The sequence below is a fragment of the Fusarium fujikuroi genome, chromosome FFUJ_chr01 (genome assembly GCF_900079805.1).
Source record: "Fusarium fujikuroi IMI 58289 draft genome, chromosome FFUJ_chr01".
Lineage (NCBI taxonomy): Eukaryota > Fungi > Ascomycota > Sordariomycetes > Hypocreales > Nectriaceae > Fusarium > Fusarium fujikuroi.
Genome location: NC_036622.1, coordinates 2,828,742 through 2,855,035, shown reverse-complemented (window position 1 = coordinate 2,855,035; position 26,294 = coordinate 2,828,742). Strand labels below are relative to the sequence as shown.

At 50.7% G+C, this 26,294-nt stretch overlaps 5 protein-coding genes; all 5 read left to right on the top strand.

Annotated features, from left to right (window-relative positions):
• Nucleotides 1-562: 562 nt before the first annotated feature.
• On the top strand, nucleotides 563-2,087 carry FFUJ_01228 (uncharacterized protein; the record flags this gene model as incomplete). XM_023581061.1 has 5 exons in its annotated part: nucleotides 563-975; nucleotides 1,031-1,095; nucleotides 1,148-1,592; nucleotides 1,650-1,712; nucleotides 1,766-2,087. 5 exons carry the CDS (start codon nucleotides 563-565, stop codon nucleotides 2,085-2,087), a joined length of 1,308 nt encoding a protein of 435 aa, XP_023424318.1.
• Nucleotides 2,088-6,523: 4,436 nt separating this feature from the next.
• Nucleotides 6,524-9,130, top strand: FFUJ_01229 (related to component of the anaphase promoting complex; the record flags this gene model as incomplete). The annotated part of the gene is made up of 1 exon (XM_023581050.1): nucleotides 6,524-9,130. The coding sequence occupies one exon, from the start codon at nucleotides 6,524-6,526 to the stop codon at nucleotides 9,128-9,130; it is 2,607 nt and encodes an 868-aa protein (XP_023424317.1).
• Nucleotides 9,131-13,930: 4,800 nt separating this feature from the next.
• Nucleotides 13,931-16,002, top strand: FFUJ_01230 (uncharacterized protein; the record flags this gene model as incomplete). XM_023581039.1 has 4 exons in its annotated part: nucleotides 13,931-14,615; nucleotides 14,755-15,045; nucleotides 15,094-15,337; nucleotides 15,411-16,002. 4 exons carry the CDS (start codon nucleotides 13,931-13,933, stop codon nucleotides 16,000-16,002), a joined length of 1,812 nt encoding a protein of 603 aa, XP_023424316.1.
• Nucleotides 16,003-17,094: 1,092 nt separating this feature from the next.
• On the top strand, nucleotides 17,095-18,808 carry FFUJ_01231 (related to isotrichodermin C-15 hydroxylase (cytochrome P-450 monooxygenase CYP65A1); the record flags this gene model as incomplete). XM_023581028.1 has 2 exons in its annotated part: nucleotides 17,095-17,369; nucleotides 17,440-18,808. The coding sequence occupies 2 exons, from the start codon at nucleotides 17,095-17,097 to the stop codon at nucleotides 18,806-18,808; spliced, it is 1,644 nt and encodes a 547-aa protein (XP_023424315.1).
• Nucleotides 18,809-19,772: 964 nt separating this feature from the next.
• The window catches only part of FFUJ_01232 (uncharacterized protein), a gene marked incomplete at both ends in the record, with an annotated part of 21,311 nt that continues 14,789 nt past the window's right edge, over nucleotides 19,773-26,294 (top strand). Inside the window, one exon of the mRNA XM_023581017.1 lies at nucleotides 19,773-26,186. Coding sequence (XP_023424314.1) covers nucleotides 19,773-26,186 — 6,414 coding nt within the window.

Here is a 26,294-nt window from a genome sequence, read left to right as displayed (position 1 = left end):
GCTACCGGATCTCTTTCTCTGAACACGCCCCCCAGCCCTTCGTTACCCAAGCTATTTTCCCCATTTCACTTCCAATGGTGCCACTCCCGCAATCATTATTCACCCTTGTTACCGGCATGTTTTCTCATTGCTCAGCGTACGCTATATGGGGCATTCTACACAGCACTGCAATTCAGACCCTTGTCGGGTACTGCCCTGTACTCATGGTTCCATGTCACTCAAGCCTTCTTCGAGGAAGGTTTCCTGTCAGTGTTCCTTTACTTCGTCATGCACGTCCAACGGGATTGTGTACTGCCCTCTTCATATAAGTCGGCATCCTGTCCCTGGCCGTGTTTGGGGCTCAGATGGTCCATAGATAGATCACCGCTTTATAACCAAGCTTTTCGAGTCTTCATCTCTAATCAGCTTCACAAGGCATTGTTATAAGCCTCGTTCCCTTACTTATTAATCGCACCTCGCGTCAACAAGACCACTCTATCATCGGCTTCATAGCTCTTTGACTTCCCGTATGTCTCAATCCGAGTCTCTATACCTTCCCTTGTCCCCTCCATCCTCAGTCAAGATGGACTCGAACACGACAGATGGAACCTGTGACAACCCGAGCTCACCTCCCACCAGATCAACTGTTGGTAGTCAAGTCTCTGTTAGTGGGGAGTTCGTACTTGGCTCAAACATAAGTGCCTCGCCGCAAACTCATACGCTCGAAATATCCCCTCAGCCTCCAGTTCCCTCGCCAAACCATTACTCATCCACACCCTACTTGAACACTCCAACCCCCGAGTCTACTTACCTCTCCACACCTGCCTCTCAATCATATTCTCAGTTTCCAACCTTGGCTTCAGCAGGCATTGATTCAACCTGGAGTCAACCAAATCAAGCTCAGGAGGAACCAAGATCATTGATTTCCTTTCCCCAAGAGGACAGGCATCAATTGGTACCGAACTCTCGTCAGGCAGGACGATCGACCAGCATGAGGTATTATTTCCTTTCGTCGTGAACTCTACATAAAGTACTAATATTACTATCCAAGCACTGTTGCTATTCAATTTGATCCAGCCTTTACCATGGGACCTCGATCAGCCTTCACATGGCCAGGTACGTTGCAATGTCTCCTACTCGATTTCAGTCGGAATTGACATCCTTATAGGCCCTCTTGAGACAAGTAACTCTGGAAACAGTTTGCTAAGTCCTGGACTGCCTTCAATGGGACATGTTTCTGGAAGCAGCCTCACACCCCCACCACAGTCGAGATCCGTGACATCGAGCCCCCCACGATTGTCTCTTTCGGCAGACCAGCGAGAAGTCAAACGACAGTCAGATAGGGCACGTCGAGACTCGAGGCTGGTGAACAGAATGCGCCGCGCCAACAGTAACCCTTACGTCGATTCTTCGCCTTCGGCTTTGGGGCTTGCCACTACCACAGCAGCTATGAACATCTCAGCCTATACAACGGCACCTGCTCCCGTGACTCTCATGAGCGATACTCCGACTACAATGAGCAGTTCGACGTATCTTCAATCTTACAGCCCATCCCTCGAAGACCACCAAACGCAATCCGCACCCGTGTATCCTACCTCATACCCACAAAGCTTGTAAGACCCCTGCATATATAAGGCGGCGCCCGGACCATGCTAATCTCTGACCATCAGACAGGCAAACTATAATATGCCCGTGGATTATGCAGCAGTTTATGCAGGATCCAGTCAGTATAGGTATTTTGCCAGCGTGCATATCTTTCGCGAGCAACGCTGACTGTTTGTAACAGTACTCGACCACCGCCTGTACCTGTTGGCCAGGACGTTGGTTTTATGTATCAGGTACCTACCGTCCTAGGCCCTGGAGGCGCAAACACGCAAGAAGCGGGACATGTCAGAGTCGTGCAAAGTCGGCCGAAGCCGCGATGCTGGGAACACGGGTGCAATGGACGACAATTCTCAACTTTTAGTAATTTGTTGCGACATCAGCGCGAAAAATCTGGCCAAGCTGCAAAGGCTTCCTGCCCCAACTGCGGAGCCGAATTTACGAGAACCACTGCACGAAACGGACACCTACTTCACGACAAGTGTAAGGGTCGACGTAACTCATGAGTCAAAAACGTTTAGATGAACGAATTGTATAAAATCAACAACACGAGTATGCGGGTCGGATGCGATTCTTGCTGCAACGTTCGTGGCTCAGCCTCGAACTGAACCGGATCTGGCGTTAGTGGTTTATGGTCTACCAACAACATCACAATTATTGGTACATTGCTTTTAAAGACGGCGTATTTTTGTCAGTTGCAAGGACTCGAAAAGATCGGGCCCTGCAGTCTGAATTGTTAAAGCTAAGGGGTCGGCTGGCGTTGTTTATATGTCATCAGCGATCAGATATGGTTCGCATCATGAAACAACTTGGGATGTCTGAAGAGGCAAGGACATACTGTTATTGGATTACCTCCGGAGCATATTGGGATTGGAGTCTACTTTTAGCCATTCTTTGTACTTTTTTTTTCACCAATACCCCCCCGTATAAGAGGCTGGTTTGGATGGAGTCGTACTATCTTTCTACTTCCATACTATTCTCCTTCAATTGGAAGAAGCCCATAACAACGCTTTGCTTTTAAACACAGATTCACGATGGAGGTGGTTGAAGCCTGGTCACCATAGATATATAGCAACACGTTATACCAGAGCTTCAGGAAACGAACCTGCAATCAGCAATATTTAGTGTGTGCCGTTTCAGGCATTTGACAGCTTAGCAAGTCACTGCCAAAAAGCGCGGTACGTAGGTACACCGGTACAGGCTAAGCTGGAATGGATGACAGAAGTGAGCAAATTGAGGAGTGTAGTATGCAAGAATCGAACGAGGCATCGGATTTGAAACAAGCCAACCGTACAGGGAGGACGGGATGCCCCAGACTACTGGGAAGGGGATGTGAGTCCGAAGCAAATGATCGTCGCGGCACTCAAGCCCACCCTTGGCTGAGTGACCAGGTTTAGGGAACACAGCCGCGCCGCAAATAGCATGGACCAGGCCAAGGACACAAGTTGGCTTTAACGGGTGTGCCTGGCTTATGAGGGATAATAATTAGTAGGATAAGTACTCCGTAAGTTCTAGATGGGTTTTAGTGCCATCTTACGCGGACGCATAGCTCCACGGTGTGAGAATGATTTGTGGTTCAAATGGAAACATTGGTAACGGCAGTAAACCGATCGTTGGGTTTGAAGGTCCAAACAAGATGATAAGCCAGCGAACCTTAACTTCGTACGCCGGCTGAGACATTAAACTGCTACCCGAATCCGTGTCCGTGTCCGAACCCGTCTCGGCCCCGAAAACAAAGGCACCCCGGAGAACAGACTTGGACGAAAAGGCCGAAGATTGACACCTTGGTCCGGGGGTATTGCTGGCGAATGGACGGTCGGATCGTGGTCGTCCCAACGGCCGGCCGGCGTAACCACCACGCCCAGCAAGGCGGCGCGAAGTGAAGGAACTGGAAACCCCCCTGTTCTGGGCTGCATTCATCACCTCCTTAGTCTTGCGTGGGGATGCTGTCAGGTTTGATACGCTCACACCTAGAGGATGTCAACTAAAATGCACCCCAATTCACCGACATGGCATGTGCATTGCATTTGATCTTTAATGAAACGGGGGCCAGCCACATGGTTTCTGGAACAATCAAGCCTGATTCTGTCAGAAAGCTGAACCAGCAACAGTCTGAAGTATAGGGCATTGACGAACGAGTAGCATGGCCAAAGCAATGCATCAATGTATGTATGTATATGTATGAATCTGCTGACTTGACCTTGGCCAGTCCTGACGGAGGCACGGTTGCTGAGTGGAGATCATTGACGCGAGTGTACAGATTCCCGGTTCTTTTGTCAGAGTCTATCGCCCCCGAGTAGTGTAAGGGTCATTTACTCTTGTTGTCCTTGCAGGAACGACAGTTGTTGGATACTTACCGGCATTCGTGTCTACTGTGCTACGTAGCTAATTACGTTTATGTGAGCTGGCGAATCAGATTATATCGACTGTGACGGAACCTGGGCAGGTAGTAGCTGGTAGGGTGGCATGAACCTGTACGGCACAGGTGCACATTACTGTACAATTGTAGCCTAAGATAACCTTTTGACAGCCGGAAAACCGGAAGAAAATCTTAATAAATGCTTGTATGTTCATGACGCCATGGACCACAACGACGGGACCGTCTTTCCTTTATAGTAATTGATTCGACAAGCGAAATCCATCACGGCGATGGATCAACCCCTAGACAGAGAATGGCGAGGTTCAGTGCCAAGTGTCACAATGGATCAGATCGTCGCCTTTTTGCTGTGAAAAGAGAGACATTTGTGTGTCAGCTTTCCTTCCTTATTCGGATAGCTCGCGAAAGGCGCGGATGGATTAAGGAGGAACCCTGGTAGAGCCTGGCCACCAGGGAGGCGCTGTCATAAGAGAGCCCAGTTTTCCTAGGCTGAGTGAGGCTCACTGATTAATAGCCCTGCAACCCCAGCGATCCATAGCATAACCATGAGAATCAAGGATCTCGAGGCCAGACAAGAGGTCGTTGCGCAATGCGACGTTGATCAATGGTAAGGCACAAGCACTCTGGGTAGGGCTGGGAAAAGCGGGATGTTATGTCCAGTTAAGGCCAAATAAACGTGGAGGTGGGGATAATAAAATACATATTGGATTGACCCAAGAAAAAAGGGAGTCGTGCCCGTCTTCTTCCACAGGAACTGCAAGGTACCCGAAAACAGGTTCGCAGGACACAAGGTCGGTAAGGTAGTAGGTAAGCTGTGAAATGGGAATGTGCCGGCATAAGGGCTTTCCAAGTTCTGGGAACTAATGGATGCCATATCGCAGACTGGACGATAGTACCCTTCAATAAGACTCTTTGCTACATTTCAAGTCCGTTTGTCCTCGTTTTTTCTGTTCTTAGCTCCCCGATCGACCGGGGCTGCCAACCGAAATAAACAAGCATCCAAGAAACGCTGAAAGTCAATTCGGCGAACTGTGTGCGGTACATCGTTGGCCGATAAGCGCCTCGACGGTCAAACCTACAACAACACCAAAGTAGGGTAACATTTGACCCTTTCCCCAGGCCTGAACCTGGACGGAATGGCTCGCCTTCAACCAGGCTACCTTCCTTCTATCCGTAATTAGAGGATGATCAAGGTCGAGCTTTAGTTTTCGGAGATGATTAAGCCGTGCCTTGCTGTATCGGAGTTAAGCAATTTGGCCGTCGCCAAGCAAATAGAGTCGATAACAGCCACGCATCAATGGGGCAAACGCACAAGAGTCGGGTCTGCATACTCCCTATGCGGTATCCTGAATCTAATTATTTGGCGTTTCACACTTTCAAAGGGAGCTCTTCGTCCGCTGAAGATCTACTGATGACCAAGATACCGCCCCGGAGCCGAACTTGTGTATATCGGCCGAGCCGGAGATGATCTTCACTGGCCCCAAAAATCTGCCCCTGATGGTCTCGTTTATCACCTAGTTAGCTCATGCTTTCCCTCCCAGTGGTGATTCACCGTTCACTCGAATCGTGATCCTCCAGGATTCTTTCCATGCTACAGAGACCGTGGTATTTTTTTTTTACTCCCCTATAGCACGCCGTCACCGACTCTGTTCCAACTCTATCACCCTGGCTGACTGACTCGCAGCGAAGCGATACTCTGCCACCCCCTTCTCACCCAGTTCAATTTTAAAATCTTTCTCGAATCATCACGGGCCAGGCATCAAGATCTGACATCTAGCTAGTGCAGTGCGCCTTGCCTCGCCCTACAGTAAGCTTAGTTTGCGAACAATTGATCCTTCAAGCTGGACAAGCCGGACGCTGGGCTTAGTTTCCCGGCAGATGACGATGAGATGGTCCAAACGTCTGCTCGCGAAACAACATCTTGCAGAAAAACAAAATTGAGCCTCATACCTTATCTGAAACGCCGTAAACATCTGGAGTAGACGTACATATGTACATACGGCATCCGTGCTTTCGTCTAAGGTTTACTCGTCGTTAGGGGTGTGTGCGACGAAACCCTCCGAGTCAAACCAACAAATTGACTCCGTAGTTGGTACCCATCCTGCCCAAACAGTCGATTTACACGAGTCTTCTGTGGTAGGTATCGGTAAACAGTTGTTATATAAGGGCTCCATATAGTCCAGTTGAATTGCTCATCAGGTCTACAAACTTTTTATCATTTTTTAAACCTCATTTTGCGATGCACTTATAAATATGCAATACGTTCCAAAAATCGTCCTACGAAAAAGAAGAAACTCTTTCCTGTGTCTTTGTTACCCCCCTCCCCGATGATCACTTACACGACTTACTATGTTGAGTGTCGGCCGCCCTCCGACGGGGGTCCAACGTGCCGTTGAAGGAGCGCGGCCCGTCCTGCGCCCCACTGTGACATAAACGGTAGAAACCCCTGTGCATTTCCAAAGTATCCACTTCCCAGTAACCGTATCCGCACGTACCAACAGCAATCAAAACATCTCTTTTGTTGACATTCCCACACCCCATCTCAAACCACACTACAATGCCACAATGGTCATAACAGCGTCGCGATACCGGGCACGCAAGCAAAAGGTCTTCTGGTCCGTTTTCCAGACAGGTGTCTCATCGCCCACGCCGCGTTCAACTCCCGTTGCAGCCTTCACCGATCAAGGTGCCGCCTTTGGAGGTCCCCACGTGTCACCTCAGCATGCTCCCCCACCACAACCACCACCACCACCGCTATTCCACGAGACTCTCCAACATGCCGATGACCAGGTGAGGTGGGATCGAGCATGGCATACTGTCACCTCCAAGATCCAACTACCAACTTCAGTTGCGGTTGAAGATTCCTTTGGCACTTTGCCTCCAGAGTCACAAGACGTTGACTTGGATTTCCGTGATTCCCTAGCTCTGCTTCTCTACCCTGGCCGCTCTTTGCCCCAGGCAGCCCATACAGAAGACATCCTCCTTTGGCACACACATCAAGTTCGCCAGCACTTCATTCACCATGTTATGCCACTGTTGTCTGCATGTTCCAGTCAGGGTGATCAGACACAGGTCTTGGCCTCAAGTGTCTCGACTCTCGAAGCAGCTCACAGGCAATACCTTTGGGGCTTGACACTCATAGTCCAAGGTTACGAGGACGACGTATCTGCTAGCTCATCATTTTCAAAGTTTCGTCGTGATTTACATACTATCATTGGTAACTCTCTCAACCATGGCTTGACGAAAGCCCTGGCAAGTGTCTTACAGCGACTCATACGTTCTAGTCTTGGTATTGGGAGACGCTATGATGGGATGTTAGAATCACAAGATAATTGTGGTGATTCGGTGGTCCGGGAAGAGCTTCTCGGGCTTCTCGAATCTCTTAAGAATGTTGGACTGGTGGGGGAGAGATTTCAGGTACTCTTCGCCGAAATCATGGATGCCAGCATGGAGGAATTTATCAAGACCTCCTATTCAGGATTCTGGAAAGCGTCTGAACAGTCGCCAACGCAAGGCTCAAGTACCTTGACTGGGTGCCTTGGCCATCTTTCAGATTGGGTTGAAAACCAGTACGGCCGCCTTGCTGTTGAGGTGTTCAGTCGTCTTGAAACTCACATCGCCTGGAGTGACGTTGAATGCTGGAAGGAGATCGCGGTAGGTCGCCTTGCTACTTTGCGAATTCACGAACTCTTTGATATCGCTTTGAATTGGCCCGAAAGCCGGGGCGGACTCGAGGATCTTCGTCAGGCTGTTTCTACGCCACAACGCCGCCTTCAATTGACCGACACGTTCTCCCTCGCTCTTCAGAAGCGACTCCTTCACCCTGGACGATCCACCTCCGATATCCTTCAAACGTACATTTCTATGATAAGGACATTTCATGCCCTGGATCATTCCAAGGTTCTCCTTGATCGTGTCGTTCACGCACTACAGCTGTACCTGTGCCAGCGGGACGATGCCATCAGGATCGTGGTCACAGGCTTGCTCTCTAACCCGAGCGAGGCCAGTACGGAGGAGGGAAAGGCAAAGCTCGCGGAGTTGGCAGTGTTGCTCAACTCAGCTTCTCAACAGCAACGACGCCAGGTCGACGACGAGGACCTGGACTGGAATGACATGACCTGGGTGCCCGATCCTGTTGACGCAGGTGTCAACTACAAGAGACCTAAGAACGAGGACGTCATCGGAACTCTGATTAATGCGCTTGGCTCTCAAGAGATTTTTATCAAGGAGTTCCAACTTATCATCGCAGAGCGATTGCTTTCTAATCAAGCAAGCTTTATACAAGAGACAAAAGTACTGAGCCTGCTTAAAAAGCGGTTCGGCGACAATGCTTTACAAAATTGCGATGTGATGATGAAGGATATTCAAGACTCAAAAAGAGTCGATGCAGTTCTCGGAAAGAATATTTATCAACCGTCACTTGATCCAGGAGCACCAGCATATCACTCCAAGATTCTCTCCCGACTCTTCTGGCCAACATTACCTAAGGACCCTTTCACAGTTCCGCCACCCGTTGCTGCGATGCGGGCCAAATACGAACAAGGGTTTGAGCGACTCAAGACCTCTCGCAAACTCACTTGGTTGGATCAGTTAGGCTCTGCAACTGTCAAACTTGACTTCGAGGACCGCACTGTCGAGCTTGAATGCAAGACTTACGAGGCTGCTGTGATATACGCATTCCAGGACGACAGCACTGAAGGCAAACCAGGCCCCACAGAACGAACTTTCGATGAGATATGGCAACAGCTCATGATAGACGAGGATCTCCTCGACCTGGCTCTAAAGTTCTGGATCTCCAGGAGAGTGCTCCGTGACGTTGGCAGCCGAACCTATGCTGTCTTGGAGCGGTTGAACAAGGGTGAACAAGCAGGTGAATCAGGTGACCCTGGTGAAGCTCAAGAACTTGGCAATGACAAACGTTCGTCTCCTCGCAAGCCCAAAATCGATCCCAAGGAGCAGGAGCGCCGAATTGTATACTGGCAGTTCATCGTGGGCATGCTGACAAACTCAGCACCACTTATGCCCCTTGGACAGATGTTGATGATGATGAAAATGCTGATTCCTGATGGCTGTTCCTGGACGAATGAGGAGTTGCAGGAGTTTTTGGCAGAAAAGGTGACAGAGAATAAATTAGAGCTAGCCGGCGGCAAGTATCGCTTGCCGAAGAAATGAGAACAGGATACTGGAAAATGAGCGTCGTTGAGGGTCGAAGCTCTGCATCATGGGGTTCAAGTGAAGTGAGTACTGACTGCAGTGTCACCCTCTCAACAAACCAACACGGCGCTGGAGCCCGTCAGCGCATGCTTGCACCACAGCACAAACACTCGGGACCGAGCAAGAGATTGACGAGCCGAGAAGACTGTTCGATGGCGAGTATGTCGTGGTTGCCGCTGCCGTATCTGAAGGGAGAGGGATACATTCTTGTTCCATCCTCCTGTTGTTCTGTATGTGAACGAGGCCTTGCTTTGCATCGAAACGTGGCAGCAAGAAGACGGAGCCTAGAGGTCACATGTATAACCGGCTCAGCTCAACAGCCTTGATACATCATCGTTGCTCCTATGTCGTGCCTGGGGGGCGGGCTTATGTACTTTGTTGTGCGTTGCTCCAAGCTTCCAGCCGAGGCCGCGCACACAGCCAGAATAGGAAATATGAATCAAGCTGCTTCAAATGAGCGGACCTCTGAGTGTTTGTGATCTTCATCGGGGTTTGAGAAGTTCACTAGCAAATAAGGCGTTTGCTTTTGAAAGAAGCTGGGGAGTGTTCTTTATCACCTTCAGAGTTGACTCAGTGCAGATCTGGAATGGCAAAGGCACCAATAATGTTCTAAGTACATAAATGACATGGGTTCTCAAACACTGGGGGAGTAACTGATGTTTCGTTTCGCCTCGTGGGCTACAGTGGCTAGAGGAAAGAAAACTCAGGACCTTAATCCTAAATGATAAAAAGACTTGGGTAAATTTGCATAAATTTAGAATATCTTTTACTAAGTTTATTTCAACACCTTATATCAAGGTCTGGTATTTTCTTGCTCCCTGAGGAGTGGTTGCAGATATTGGCTCCTCAGAATTTCGATGAAGTTCATGTGTAGATGCGTGGGACTCAAGGGCATCTTGTCGTGCTTTTAAGGTTTCCTAAAGTGCTCAACAGCTCGGTCAATGGCGCGAATGGGCAAAGAGAAAATGTATCCATCCCACATTCCAGTCACGGCGATTTCAATGTACCACGAAGATTGAATATTGGTGTTTGGTCTAGCCCATCCTTGAAATCCCTTTCCGTGGCCGTGCAGTGGCGGTTTGAAACATGACCAGTCCATGGGTTGGAACACTATAGAGGCCTCGGCATAAGGTGGTGCGACTTTTGTTATGTTATGTTGTGATTGTTATGACAGTAGGTATCCGCCCGGCTGTGCCGTCGGGAAGCGGTATCCTTTGGAACAGTCTGGTTGATACCGAGTCTTCTGGGCTGTTAATATTTGTGGTTGATGCAGGAGAAGTCGTAAGAGGAAATAGCTTTATTGGTTATGAGGGACAAACGGCAATGTATAATTGTGAGTATCCTCAGACGCAATGATACCGACCATGTCGTGAAAGACATGACTGTATGCAGACAAATCCCTTTTAGCAGATTCGCGTATGCTTATGCAGCTTTCCTTGTTCTCGTTCGTTCGCCAAGTGACGAATCCGGTCGCCGGACTTGAATAGTTCAGGTAGGACGTTTTGGCTTTTGCTCGAGCGCTGCCAACGTCAGATGAACGCAAGGTTGACGCCGGGGCAGGTCTGGCTAGTAGTGGCCCTTCTCTATGGTGGAGGGAGTTTGGGGCTTTTGGCCTTCCTCGCTCAAAAGCCCCTGTCTCTCTAGTTGATGAACGAACACCTGTTTGTCTTGGCTAAATGGACGTGGGCCCGTGTTGTGAATCATGAATGGCTCGAGGCACGCGAGGCGACGGCTCACATGATGGATCATGTTTACGCCTGAATCATCACAGCACCAACCAAAGATGTTCATATTGTGCCACCAGAACCTGATAAACCAAGTCAATTATGCATCGGCTAATACTTTGTAACCGATCATAGCTCGATCATGTTGAGTTTGCTCATTTCCCATTATGCACCTTGAGAATCGTCTTGTGATTTGTGTCGAGTCTAAAAGGTTTTCGGAGTACTCCAAATACAAGACGATTTCCTAAGAGGAGAAGCTTACTAGATGCATTAGCTATCGAAAAGTTCTTATTTTATACGGGTCCGATCTGATCCCTTGTCAGGACTTTTGTTTCTTTTACTTCGGAGATGGCACCTCTGCTAGCCATAACTTGGTCCTGATTAGCTAACGCTGGTTGTTTCCGCTGTAACATGAAATGCTGTATGGGTTGGATCTGTTTCCTTGATGAATGGGATACAAGTGGAGGGGCCGGTTCTGTCTTACGAAATAGTTAGTAGACACTACTAACCTACTACCTAACCTAGGTACCTATGGAAGAATTCCGGGAAACACTCACAGTGGAGCTGGCCTGATAACCCATTGGATGTAAATAAGGTGGCCCCCAACCTAATCAAGTTCAGTGAACATGCATATCAGGCCTCGTCAATATTCCAATGTAGAGGAAGGTCTTTCATGTAAGTCTCATATTCTATGGGCTGCATTAGACGCACTCTGTTTTAACATGTCATTCCCCTCGACAGAAAGGCCATGAAAGTTAGCAATTCCCTGCTCAGAGTTCCCGTGCCCTCGTCGATCGATGATGGGTTGTGCCCGCTTGGGCTTGGGCGGGCTGGCTGATGATGGATGGGCTTGAATTCTTCCCTACCCTGCGCATGCAGCTGATGACTAGACTTTGTCTACGCATGACCATGGCCACGACCACGACCATGACTCTTTTGGCGAACTGTGTTTTTTAGAAGTGGAGGCACCCATGGTCGGGTGGTTTAGCACGCCGCAGAGTGTGACTTTGTTTGTCCAGGGCACCATGAGGAGCTGGTTTCCTACGTTTGGTGATATGTTGAAGCGGCATGATGGCTTGCGTTCGTCCCATTGCCTGGGGTTTGTATGCTACTATACGGAGTACCTATCTCCTTTTACTGCGGCATCATTTCCTTGTTAGACCTCCAATTTTGTTGTCGCTTTTGGCATCGTCGATAAGAGCCTCCCGATGATACATTCCTCGCCCGGTGCGCGTATCATAGACCACATAAATTCCGCCATTCACACACCTGCCTATCAGTCCCGTATTGATAGCCTTCCTACAACCAAGGGCGTTCGCTGGTCGGAAGCTTCCTTGATGGTCATGGTCAACCTTGCTCTCCACCTGCTGCCGAACACGGACGGCCGGTCGGCACATTGATGGATTCAAGTATCATTTTCGTCCTTGATGAACTGCAATTGCGACTGCGACTGTAGCAACGATACTGACTCGGATGCCACATTTCGTACAGACCATCCCCTTGGGTGTTTTCCCCTGCTCAGAGCTGGAGGAACACAACACCCCCAAGCGGCATATTCTCGCTTTTGTTTGTCCACCGTATCATCTAGCTTGGCTTAACTCAATTGACTTGGTTCAACACAAAGAAGGCACTCTTCCACTTGTAGACCCTTCTGAAGGTCTTTACTAGCCACCCTTTTATTCCACGCCCCCCATCATCCAGATCTGACCTACCTATGCATAGTTCGTTTTCATTTTATTCGCTGGTAGTCTACCCATACTACCTTACCCAAACGCCTCCTGCGCTTCCACCATTGGTGTCCGCGTCCGCTGGTGCTTCACCAGGCCAAGCCTCAGGTCAGCATTCACTTCCAATATCTTACTTACATTGCCCAACCTGTTTTGCACTGTCCACGACATCCACCGGTGATTTCGCGACCGGCGCCTCTTCCACAAAGCAAGGCGGTAGACAAACGAGAGCAGGGTCTTTCCATATTTCAATGAAACTATTGTATCTAACCGCGAACGTAAGATTCTACCCCATGTCCTAAACAGGCCCAGCCAACAGCCCAGTCTTTGAACCGAGACGAGCGAGAGCCTAGCCCAGACAGTTGGAGTCAGATCGTGCAAGAGACGACAAAGCATCCGAGTTAACGTTGATAACTGTCGCCCTTCCGTGTTGCACCTTCCATTTAGTAGCTTGCGTAGGTAGGTAGGTAGCTCTGCGACCTGTTGATTTAACTCTCAGCCAGCCTGTCCCTGCAACCCACAGCATCATCACCACCCGCCTGCCGCCGGGCCCTAGAGAGTCTGATCTGGTCTCATTCGTACAAGTCGTGGCATTCGTTTTATTCTTTGCATTTCTTTCTCCTGTCTCTCACTTGGTCTGTCCCCCACACCGTTTTGTCCTCCTCCTCCTCTCCCTCTGTCTCTCCCTCTCTTCAGTCTTCTTTCTTCCAGTCCAGGGCTCTCTGCATCTCCCTCTCCCCATCGACTTCTCGTAGATGCAACACCGTCCGCTCACACCCCGCCTCATCATCCTCGTCGCAGAACGCCGCCGCTAGAGCTGAAACTACGTCGTCATCGGGGTTATCGCAAATATCCGATAACGAACGATTGCCCCTCATCATCATACTTATTCGCCCGTGGCTGCTCTCCTCTACCACCCCACGACTACTTGCCTGCCACTCTGACGCTCTACTCTGCTCTCCATCTCCCATCTGCCTCGGGGCCCGGAGAGCTTTGAACTCATGACCACAACCTACCTGCGTTCCCCGATTACCGTTTTGTGATTGCAGCGTGCTACCGATAGTCCTAGTCCAGCACATATAATACGAATACACATTTCACTCATCTTCTGCTTGAGCCCTCGTGCAATCAGCATCCGTCAACGTTCTTCCCACCCTCTTTGTGCTATTCGAAATCCCAGAGCCGCCTTCACGATCGCGCTCGCCTTTATCGAGTTCCAGTGAGCTGCAGCCGGACTTGTGTCTGCGCAGCTCCATTGGTTTGTGAGCCATATTGGGCCAATACCATTTTCAAGCCGTTTGCCTATCATGGATCCTATGGATTTCATGCTATCAAGCAACCACCGGGCTTCCGGCCATTATGACCCTGTGCATTCTGCCTCAAACCATTGGGCACCACATTCTCAGGCACAGAACTTACCTGCGTATCCATGGCACGTCCAAAACCCAAGCTTACCTCACATCTACTCACATCCCTATACCATGCCGCCACACAGCTCCGTTCCAGATCCGTATGGGCATCATGCAGCTATGTTACCACCAATGTTAGGCATGCCGTCTCCGGGCCCGTTTGCAGGTAGCATGCCTGGGCCAGCATCGCCACGGCCAAATGGCCGTGCTCATGCGTATCGCAACAGTATGCCGGTTGCCGTTGCTCCAATACCTTCTGGCACTGGTAGCTACAATCATGATGCAGCATTCGCAAACCAAATTCCTGCCAACAGACCTTCGGATTTTCAGCCACCGGGACTCGGTCTAGGCATGCCTCCTCTCGGAGCCAACCACCAGGAAGTTAATTCACTACAACGTTCGGCGTATGTCCATGGTGATTCAAGCGCCAATGGCATGAATCATAGCAACACTGGTTACTTTCCACAGTTTCTCCCAGCCCCGCTGCCCCCTCAAACTCACATCCCGGCACCGACAAGAAGAGGCCACTTCACTGCTGCATCGTCATCTTCCAGGCCATTCGGTAATCTTCCCTCTCCTACTAGTAAGTCTGTCCTAGTAGCGCCGCCCTGCTCGATATACCCTTCTAGTCTCGTAGGCTAGTGTATTTGTGAATCATTTGTTGGTTCGTGCGATGTTGTTGACTGAGCATGTTTCCAAAAGCTAATACTTACATTCTTTAGGGCCTGCTCCTTCTTCATCTGGGTTTCGTCGATTTCACCCCCGACAACGCAGGCGCATAATGTCGACGGAGTCCGGACACGACGATAATGAGGATGACGGGTATCATGGCCATCACGAGCATGTTCTCTACAGTCCGAATGGCTCCGAGTCATCACCAGAGGTGGAGGAGGCCTTGATCCGACAGATGCAATTTGTTAGAGGCTCTTTGACGACCAAGATGGTGGCTTCCCAGCTAACGCTCCAGTCACTCGTGAGCGTCAAGCTTGAGGACTTAGCTGAGACGGACCGAAGTACGACATTTCTCCCCATCGAAAGTGATGAAAGCTAACGTGTTTCAGGTTGTGTAATTTGCTATAACGAATACGGCGTTGATACTCCAGAAGGTATTAAAGAGGCTCCCCTCCGTCTACCGAAATGTGGACATGTTTTTGGCGACCACTGCATCAAGAAGTGGTTCGAGGATTCGGATAGCTGCCCATACTGTCGAGACAGGCTACATTCAGAGCCTAAGGCACAGCCAAATTCGTCCGCCACCGCGTTCCTCAGCCTGATAAGAAATAGAGGCGCCAGCATTCATCCAGCGTGAGTCAAGAATGAGAGAAGGAGGAACACCAATACCTTTTCTGCTTGATCAATCAACTGACTTAGGCAATAGGATGGCAGCAAGTGGTCCACAAGATGAGGCTCTGGCGCGGGCAATTATGGCCAGATATGGAGCCGCAGGTCCATTGAACAATGGCTCGCCTCGATATTCTGCACAAGTACCTGGAGAAGGAAGGCCACCCCCCAGAGAAGGTGTTGAACACCAGCACCGTCGACTTCGAACACGGTACGGCAGCTCATCCACGCGTGACAGCTTAGCATTGCCCGAAAATCGCAGCCAAGCGACGTCGATGTCCCCACAGCCGGTAGCGGTTGGTTCTAGTCTATCAGCCATACCGCAGCAAAGCGAACGTCCCCTCACGGGGAGACAGATACATGAGTGGACAGGTGTACCCACCCAGAACGCAAGCGATGGGTCGACGGCGGTCCGGGGTCACAACAATGAAACCGAATCATCGACTGGAGCGACGCCAGTAGTATTGCCAATCTCACCTTTGTATGCAACACAAGAGGATGAAGCTCAACACTCGAATCCCAGGACTCTTCGGAATCCATTACAAGCACAGACGAGTTCCCCATTTGAGGGTCTGGGGAACAACGAAGCGGCACCGGATATGACATATCACGGCAACCGCAATTGGTGATGTGCCATTTTGTGACATAATCTTGACTTTATCTCCCGAAAGAATTGGAAGAAAGGGTGGCGGAACAAGGAACGATGGAGAACAGATGCGCTTGCGATGACATAGTCGGCTGCGCAAAAGGCTAATGGCTCCTTGGAGTACGGGATCGCGGTCGCAAAACAATAGGTGGACCTCTGATATGGAAATTTGGGACTCGCATAAGACATGAGGTTAGAGACCTTTTGGCACGGGTTGGCGTTGAGTATGACGATATGGTCATGGTTGAAAACGCACCAGATAAAGGGATTTGGTATGTTTCTGGTTGATACCTCCAACGATTGGAAGGGAAGTGTTTTGAAGGGGCACATGCAAAGAGACTGAATTGTTCACTACTCCGTATCCAGCCATCAACAAGTAGGCGACCTATCACTGTAGCGGAATTAGCGATAATATGGAATGAAATATTTTTCATACCGAGTAAGGGCTGTGTACTATGGTACACTCCCCCTAGGGAGCATGAAAACGGACATTAATATAGGTTGTCAAAATAAACTAAGCAAAAGGTATTCTAAACTTAGGTAGTAAAGATATCCTAAATTTATACAAAATTACCTAAGTATTTTTGTCAATTAGATTGAGGTCCTGGGTTTTCTTTCCTGCCCTAGACTCCCAAAGACCCTTGCTCAGTTCATGGAGCCAAGAATGCCTGCTGATCTCGTCGATCGGATTTCCATTGAAGCGTCCAGCTCCGCAACTTATACTAGAGTGGAACTAGCGCCCTGATGTCTCCGCATCAAGCGTTGGTCGGTCGGAGTTTTTGTTTCATCGATGATGCCGTTGGAACGGTGCAATGTTGATGACCGACTCGGACCGTGTGGTGCGTCCGTTTATGATATCTCTGACGATTCGAGTATCTCATGGAGCCTTGGATGTTTAGGCCTCCCCACTACGCTGAAGATAGACGAATCGCTTATAAGAGCATTCCCTGTCACTGTACCCCTTGAGACGCGCAACTGTCACCATTGCATGTGTTTTCCTACGTTCAACCTAAGGTTCATAATCTGCCTCTGGAATTTCTCCTTTTCTCTGCATTCTCATCTAAACACGAATATCATGGGGCTACCTTGGGAGCTTATCACAGCCTTTGCTGCTACAGGTACCTTGTCGCTCGCATGGGCACAGAACAGCTGGGTAAGACTTCAGCTCTTAGGACACTTCACAGAGTTTTGGTTTGCGAGCCTCGCTGTCTGGGGCGTCTGGGCAGTATGGATATATCCTTTATTTGTGTCTCCCTTGAGACATCTTCCTGGACCTTCCGGGAACCATTGGTTCATGGGTCAAGCGCAGAAAATCATGGCCGAACCCTCAGGTGTTCCAATGCGAGAATGGTTCGTGGGCGTATTTCTTGTGTCTAATTCGAGATGACGGAAAACCCGCTAATCAGCAATTTTCGTCTAGGGCTTCTGAGATTCCCAACGATGGCCTACTCTGCTATCGTGGGTTTTTCAATCAAGAGAGAGTGATGGTCTGCTCACCCAAAGCCTTGGCTGAGGTACTTAGTACCAACAGTTATGCATTCCCGAAGCCCTCTCATTTTCGATGGTCCATTGGTCGTATTCTTGGAATCGGCATCTTACTTGCGGAGGGGGAGGAGCACAAGATGCAGCGCCGCAGCTTGACACCTGCATTCGCCTTTCGTCACATCAAGAATTTATACCCAGTCTTCTGGAGTAAGGCCAGGGAAGTGACACGCACCATGGTAGCAGAGTTCGGTGGGGAGGGAGAGGTCCATGTCGAAATATCTAGTTGGGCATCACGAGCCACACTCGATATTATTGGTCTCGCTGGGATGGGTCGGGACTTTGGCGCCATTCAAGATCCTCAAAACACTCTCGCTCAAACATACAAGCAGATATTCAAGCCTTCACGCCAGGCTCAGGTCCTCGCTTTTATTGGCATGATTATTCCCATGCAATTCATCACAAAGCTACCTTTCCGTCGAAACGAGGATATTGCTAAGGCGGCCACCGATATCCGGGCGGTCTGTCGAGATCTTATCCGTGAGAAGAAGGCAAAAATTGCCAATAAGGAACAAGCCGATGTTGATATACTATCGGTCGCTCTTGAAAGTGGTGGTTTCACTGACGAAAACCTGGTTGACCAACTCATGACATTCCTGGCTGCAGGGCATGAGACAACAGCATCGGCGATGACCTGGGCAATATATATGCTCTCGAAGCATTCCGATATCCAGAGCAGGCTACGGGACGAAGTACGTGAACATCTTCCCTCTGTGGATTCGGACGTCGATATCACCAGCCTCGACATAGATCGCATGCCATACTTGAATGCGGTGTGCAGCGAGGTTCTGCGATATTATGCCCCGGTCCCGTTGACGATGCGCGATGCCGCCTACGATACCACCATTCTCGGCCATTCAATCCCCCGCGGCACACGCGTCGTCATTGTACCGTGGGCTACTCATTTCGATACTGAGCTCTGGGGCCACGATGCGGGTCAATTCAAGCCAGAGCGGTGGCTCCCATCGGGTGGAGAGAGTGGTTCCGCTGACCGCAAAGCAGCAAGTGGCGGAGCGAGCAGCAACTACGCGTTCCTGACTTTCTTGCATGGCCCACGGAGTTGCATTGGATCCAGTTTCGCCAGAGCAGAGTTCGCATGTTTGCTAGCGGCATGGATTGGTCGCTTTGAGTTCACCCTTGCGAACCCTGAGGAGATGGATGAGAAGAAAGTGGAAATTCGGGGCGGTATAACGGCCCGGCCCGCGAAAGGTATGCATGTCAATATCAAAACAGTGAGCGGCTACTGATATGATACGGGTCTATTTGTTTGGCGATTTTGGGTCGGAGATTCGGTGTACAGTACAAAGCTTGATTTACTTACATTTACACCATATTATGTTGCACAGACAATATTGGGTGTGATGGTGTGTCTATGTGTGTAAGTCGGGAGATTCGCGAGGTGGGTGTGTGTGGGTGCAATTATTGAGCCGTTCATTGACGTTGGAGCTTGTCTTAGCTAACGGGTAGGGATGGAACGGCTCGCGGATACACTATATCTACGAACATTCCTAACAAATTCTTGTCAGTTCTGCCCAGCCTGTAGAAAATGAGATCTTGCTCATACGTAGACATTGTTATCCAATGGGGTAGAATTGCAATACGAGGCCGGCACTGTGAGACAATCAACAAAAGAGATCATTACTTTTCGATACTGAACAGGGTAGGCCCCACTTCGTGGCCTGTAAGAACCGACGCCGTCTGCCTGTGTGACTGCATATGACTGCCAGCTGGCAATGGATCTACGATGTGGATATTACGACAGCGCTAGCCAATGTGTGGCGGCCTGACTGAGGTATTCAGATTGTCGAAGCACTTTAATTAAAGCCAGACGTCCACGATGTCAGGCCAAGTGTGACAAACCTAGAAGTTGTCTCTTACAACATGCCATTTAGATCCGGCAATACTCGCCTAACCATCAAGTGTATGTACAAGTCAAGATTTGAGAATTAGCGCCCACGCCTCCTCATAGCAAATGGCTCATCGCCCAGCCCAGAAGACCAGATCAAATCTAAGACCCGCAACAATCCCCACCTATTCTATTTCAGCTTGACCAACGACGTGCGACCCCAGCCACCGCCTGTTTTGCGGGCCGCGGCGGATGGGCCCCATGAAAGCTGGTAACGAGCTCCCGAAAACAAAACACCATCAAAACATCACACTCAGAACCCCTTCCACGAACCTCGCAACGCTGGTAGACCGTAAACCGGCGCAATGCAGCGAGACAACCGCTCTCGGGACCCCGAGGGATCTCGCCGCCGGTGGTACGAGTCTCGCGACCGCGATGCGAGAGATCAGGGAGATTCGCGTCAGCAATCATCGCTGCCATCGCAACAATCACAACATCCCCAACAACCAAACCCGCAAATGTATCAGCAACACTCTCAGCAACGAGCATATGACCCTCAACGTTATGAACAGTCCCCTATGTATCAACAGTCACCGCAGTATCCGCAATTTCCACCACCTCCCCAGCAATATCAACAATCCCAACGCTATTCCAGCGCGCCGCCTCAGCCGGTGCCAGGATATAATAACCCTTATCAACCACAGCATAATCCACAACGACCTCAGACACCTTCAAGTGTTTTCTCGTCCTCAAGTGACACATCGACATCACTATTAGATATCTCGCGATACAAGGACACGAAACAGTTTGGTGGTGTTTTTGGCACATTTTTCAAGGCACCCTCGGACCGGGTCAAACAGCGCCTCCACAGAAAGAAGAAACAGAAGCGTCGCGTGCTTTACTTTGGCAACTCATCATCATCTTCTGTGAACTCTGACCTAGCCTACGGACAGGGATACGTCCGGCAACCAAAAAGCCGTACACTGAGCCCCCGAAGCCAAAGCCGTGCCTCTGGCCAAGGCTATGCCTTTTCTCCAGGTCATGGTCCGAGTCAAGGACATCGGCGGCGCAGCTCAGGGGGGTCCGATCGCGCATCGCGACCCACGCCTCGGAAGAAGACCGCCGATGAAGAGATAATGGCCCTTGGCCAGCAACTCTCTGACTTAGCGCGGCGGTCCAAGGAAGACGAACAACGCCTATCCAGCCGAGGATCAGGTAAAGGTAAGGCGGCTGCTCTGGGACTTGCAGCTGGCGCAGCTATGGCATCTGGTTATGGCAGGCAGAAACACGGCTCACGGGGGTTGGGTAGCTCAAAGCAGCGCGTCGACACTTCGGATGATGACTCAGACTGGGAGGATGCCTCTGACGATGAGTCCTCTAGTAGTGATGACGCTGGCTCAGCTGCCGACTCCGAGCTTGCATATGGCATCGTTGGCGAATCTATTAAGCCCGCAGCTGGTGCCGCAGCGGCTGCAGGAACTGCAGTAGCCACACACGCTTTGGCTGGCTCTAGAAGGCCCTCAGGTCAAAGCCCAGTGTTTGACCCTCGGCGACATGGAGACCGGGGCTCTATCGTTGACCCTCGCCTCTTTGGCCCCTACAACTCTCTTCGAGGCTCAATTAATACTCCATGTGGCTTCCGGGATGAAGAACAGGCTGCTGCATACCGTCGCGACTCAGCTAGCCTAGAGACTGGCGGACCAATACAGATGCGAGATGTGTATCCTGTTCCCATCTCTGATCCCTATAGATTTGACAGAGGCCAGTTCCCAATGTCTGACAGGCGCCAGGATTTGTCGACTCGACCTGCGCCGGTTCCCCTGCAACAGCCGGTTCCCAAGCAGGCGGTTTCATCAAAAGTTTATAATGCCGAGAAGTTTGACGACACAAACCGCAGGGAACCTCGGCAGCGCAAATCCGAGCTGCCCGACGGGAAGAGCTGGGCAGGAGTTGCTACAGCAGGTCTCGCAGCAGCAGCGGTCGGTACGGCTATGGTATCTTCAGCATCCTCGCGAAAGGACAATTCCGAGAATCGTGATGGGAGGAAACATGACCTTGCTGATCGAGACCGCCGTGAGCAAAAGCGCATCGACCTAGAGCGCCAGAAGGCCCTAGAAGCAGAGGAACAAAAGCTCAAAGAGCTAGAGCATCAAAAAGCCCAAGAGTTGGAACGGCAAAAAGTCCAAGATCCGGAACGTCAGAGACTCGACTGGGAAAAACGCCTGGCCCACCATACCCAGCGACAGGAAACATTGGAGGACGAGCGTGAACGAAATGTGAAATGGGAGCGTGACTACCGTGGATCGGATCCCGAGCCTATCTTTCCCAAGTATAATGACGAGCGAAAATCTTCACGACGATATGATCATGACGATACCCCCACGGATAGAATGGAGAAGAATGTTGGTGTTGTAGATGTGCCTCAAAGGGATCAGGGCGAAGTTGAAGCATTCCATATTGAATCGGGGCCGGAGTTCAAAGTGTTGCGTGAACCTGTCGTCCAAGCTGACGACAGCGAGCGTGATGCGACTCAAGATGGCCGTGACCTTCCTCTACCTGTCGGTGCTGGCCATCGCCCTCTAAGCAACTCAACTCAACCTGTACATGAGACTATTGATCCCTTCCAGTACCAAGTTGCGGACGATGCGTTCACTGTGTCTCAAAGAACCACACCTGGGCGCCCTCTTACACCTAATGTTGTCACCATTGAGCGCGAGCCTAATTTTGACGACTCGCCGCCAAGTTCTTCAGCAGCCGACGCTCGGTTAAGCCGACGAGACTCCTTTGAGATTGAGCGTATGGTTGACGAGTACCGTCGGGAGACTCACGATCCAGCACAACGTCACGATACTCAAGCCGATCATGAGTTCGAAGAGGACGAGCGAAAGGCCAAATCTATTCTTGATGAGGCCAAACATGCCACAATTCCTGTTGCAGCTGCCGCAATAGCATCCGCCGTTGCAGTCGAACATGAGCGGTCTCAAGAGCATGGGCACCATCGCTATCCAAACGATAGATCTCAAGATAGCTCAAGAGGTCGCAAAGATACTGTACAGGAGGAAGCTGACAGGTTCTATCGTGAGGCCTGCATCGCCCGAAAAATTGCTTCTGACGAATTACGATCCCGAAGTGCATCCCCTGAGCGATCTGTCGTCGACAAGTGGCAAGAAGATAAGAATGATCCATTCACAATTGTCACACCGCCGATCATGGAAGACAAGCATCCGGATAACAACATGTTTGATGGACCAGATGCAGATGTGAAGATCGATAATAAGATATACCCCCGGGAAGAACGCCATTTCCGAAACCTGGGTGACAATTCTTCTGCTCTTGTCTTGAGGTCAAGAGAGCCTTCACGAGAGCGTCCTGTACTCAATCTGATATATCCTACTCCTGCCACAAGTCGTCAACACACGCCAGCTCCTCAAGCACAAGGTGTAAGGCAGGCGGGTGATGAGGTATCCTCGCCTGACGATGTCAGCATCGGACCCAAGGGTGAGATCATCTCTGCTAGCGAACTCGTGTCTGTTCCCAAATCTGTCAGCTGGGGTGAGAACGAGACGAAGAGCTTTGAAGTAGATACACCAGAGAACCGAAGTGATTCCGACAACTACTTTCCTACTGATAAATCGCCCGAGAAGCCGAGGCCGAAGCTAAACAAGGCCAGTCGCTGGGGTATTCTTGCCGCGGCACTGGCTGGTAGCAGCGCCGAGCCACACAACGAACCTGATTTTGTAGTGTCATCCAAAACCCCAGATATACCCAGAAGCTTTCCAGATGAAGCAAGCAGGGACATCTCTGTTCACCGGGTTGAAGACGTTTCCGGTGACGATACGATTCACGAACCTCCAATCCCTGGACCTAAACCTCCAAGTCCACATCCTCAACAGATGCCTGGCGGCTTTGCAGATGACTTTGAGTTTGCTGCCACGCTGGCTGCTGGCCTGAAGGATACTGGCTTCAACCCCGACATCGTCATTGATGACCCCTCCTACAGTCGGCGTGACTCTCCTCCAGGTGTTCAAGAGGCAAACGGTGATTCTCATGGCATCACAAATGGCAATTCCTGGTACAAGCGACCTTCCGCCGAGGGCATTCCTGAGCCTAAAAATGATAACATCCCAAAACTTCTCCCCGAGCAAGGGTTTGTTCTCGGAGAGATTGAGACCCCTCAGGAAACGCCTTTTATTAGGTATGAAGGCGAGCACGGCATCAAGCCCGACTTGCCAAAGCCTGAAGACGTGCCACTTCCTCAAGACAGTTCCGAAACTTCGAAGTTGAGCAAGCGAGAACCGCGCAAGCGAGACAAGTCCAACGTTGTCGTTGTTCAGGATGATGGAAAGATTGTGAACATCAAAACGGAGCCGTCACCTTCAAGGGAGGTCGGTGAAGAGGTGTGGGAAGATACCACTCGCAAGAGGGCGAAGAAGGATCGTAAGGGCCGCGATTCCGATGACATGGGCCCAAGTACTTCTTCTACCAATCACTACGCGAGCGACGCACCAGCCAGCGACACCAGATCTGATCATGAATCTGAACCGAAGAATACCCTTGCAGAATACGATCGCAGCCAGAGCTTCAACGCCGTGGATATCGCCAAGGTGGCTGTGCCAGCTCTCGCCTTGGGTGCGCTTGCCTCCTCAAGTTCAAGAAAAACGCCATCTCGCAACGTTCGCTCTCAAGACGAGCAAGACGCTCCCAGGAAGTCACACAAGCCTTGGAATGACGACGATTACTACTATGACGACAATGGGTCTCGCGTCTCCGCCCCTGTGAGGCCTTCGCATCATCGCCATTCATCTCGAGAATTATCCTCCCGAGACGTTCGACCAGACGATGAGCGAGAAGACCACAAGTATTCAAGCAAGCACAGGAAGGACCGCGATTCTCGCGACGATGCCACATATCGAGATTCTTCTACACTGGACCCCACTGATCGAAGGTCTGTAAGACGAGGAGCATCTCGAGATCGTTCAAGAGATCATAGGTCTAGAGAAAGATCCAGACATAGGTCACGGGATAGATCTCGAGATCGTTCAAGAGACCATAGGTCTAGAGAAAGGTCTAGAGACAGGTCACGGGATAGAACAAGAGATCGATCCCGAGATCGATCTCACCACAGAAGGCCTGATGATGATGAGCGGCCAAAAAGATCGAAGCGTCACACCTACAGCAATGACTCCCCAACCCGGTCATTAGCAGCCTCCGAAATCTCTGTTGGTAGTTCAAGCAGCAAGAGAAGCAAGAGGTCGAAACGAAGGAGTGGAGCCGAAGAAGATTTCGGCGACAGCAGAGAGAGCCCATCGGATCGAAGACGTGACTTCTTTGACGACCGAGATGTTAGCTCTGTCGTATCCGAGTCGCGTGGAGATGACCGTCGGCGCGAGAGCGGACATAGACGCAAGTCTTCGCGTTATGATGATGATGATGATGTGAAATCGGTTGCATCCATGCCTGGCTCATCTCGCCGGGACAAGGAGTACAAAGAACGCAGAACCCCTGAGAAGCGACCAAGCAATAGTGTTCTTTCTAGCCTCTTCAAGTCACGCAAGGATAAGAAGGATTCTTTTTTAGATAATGCCGGCACCCTTGGCGCGGGTGCCGGCTTAGCGAGTGCAGCGGCCATTATTGCGTCTGATGCTGCTCGTTCCAACGCCGCTGAGACCTCATCAGATCACGAGAATTCTGTCTCTCGTGATGGCCGGCCTCGTGCGCGCAGCTTCGAACTGGTTGACCCCGAAGTCGTGCCCCGTGTTATCAAACCAGCCATTGACCCTCAATATGGCGACCTCCTTCCGCTACCTCCCAGCGAACCAACTAGCCCTTCTTCTGGTCCGGAGGAACTACCCCCTCTTCCCGACAGCAGGCCTGACACGCCTCCAGAGGAGCGTATAATTCGGCGAGATTCACGTACCCATCAGCGACGTCGTAGCGTTTTTGACACGCCCACAAAGTCACCCAGCCGAACTGCTGTTCCTATCGCCCTTCGTTTGGGTAATAGGTCAAACCCCGCCTCTCCTGTTAGCTTCAAGGCGTCCCCCGCTAGTTCCCCTATAACGTCTCATTCGGATGCCGTGGTCATGTCAAGGCGAGCAGCTCGACCAACATCCTGGGACAACAGTCGAGAAATCATGCCACTGTATCTTCTTGAACACTCACGACACCAACAACCAACTACTGGCTCAGTGCTACCTGCGCTCCCACCTAGTGAACCTAGCGAGACTTCTGCAAGGAACTCACCCGAATCCGAGTTCCTCAAGCATAGTGACGATTATTTCGGCTCCGGTCTTGATTTTACCGGCCCTGATCTTCGTGTTGATACCGAGCTATCGGAGCAGCATCCCAAGGACTCTGTCGCAGGATCTCAGGAAACAACGCCTCGCGCGGAGTTTATGCCCATGCTCCCAGGCCCTCTCTCCTCTGACACTGCCAGAGAGCATGAGAAGGAACCGACAACTTATCTCCCGATGCCTGCAGAAGTCATCAGCAAGGAATTGGAAAACGATGTCTCTGCTGCATCGTTGCCCTTTGACGCTTCTGACATGGCTGTTCCTACCACTTTGGAAGGCCAGCAACGAACTCACTCACCCGCAGACAAAACAAATGACTTTACATCTGCTGATGAGCATTTCTCGGACGCTCTCGAGGGTCACGCAGAGCAGATGGCACCAAGAGAAGCTGTTATCAAGTCTGTCGCTGAGCCTGTCGTCGAGCCTGCTACCGAGCCTGCTATTGAACCTCTTGCTGAGTCTTCTACTGAATCTTCTACTGAGCCTGTTGCTGACGCCTGTTGCGTGACGTCCTGTTGCTGACGTCCTGTTGCTGACGTCCGTGTTCGCTGACGTCCGTTGTTCGCTGACGTCCTTGTTTCGCGTCGACGGTCC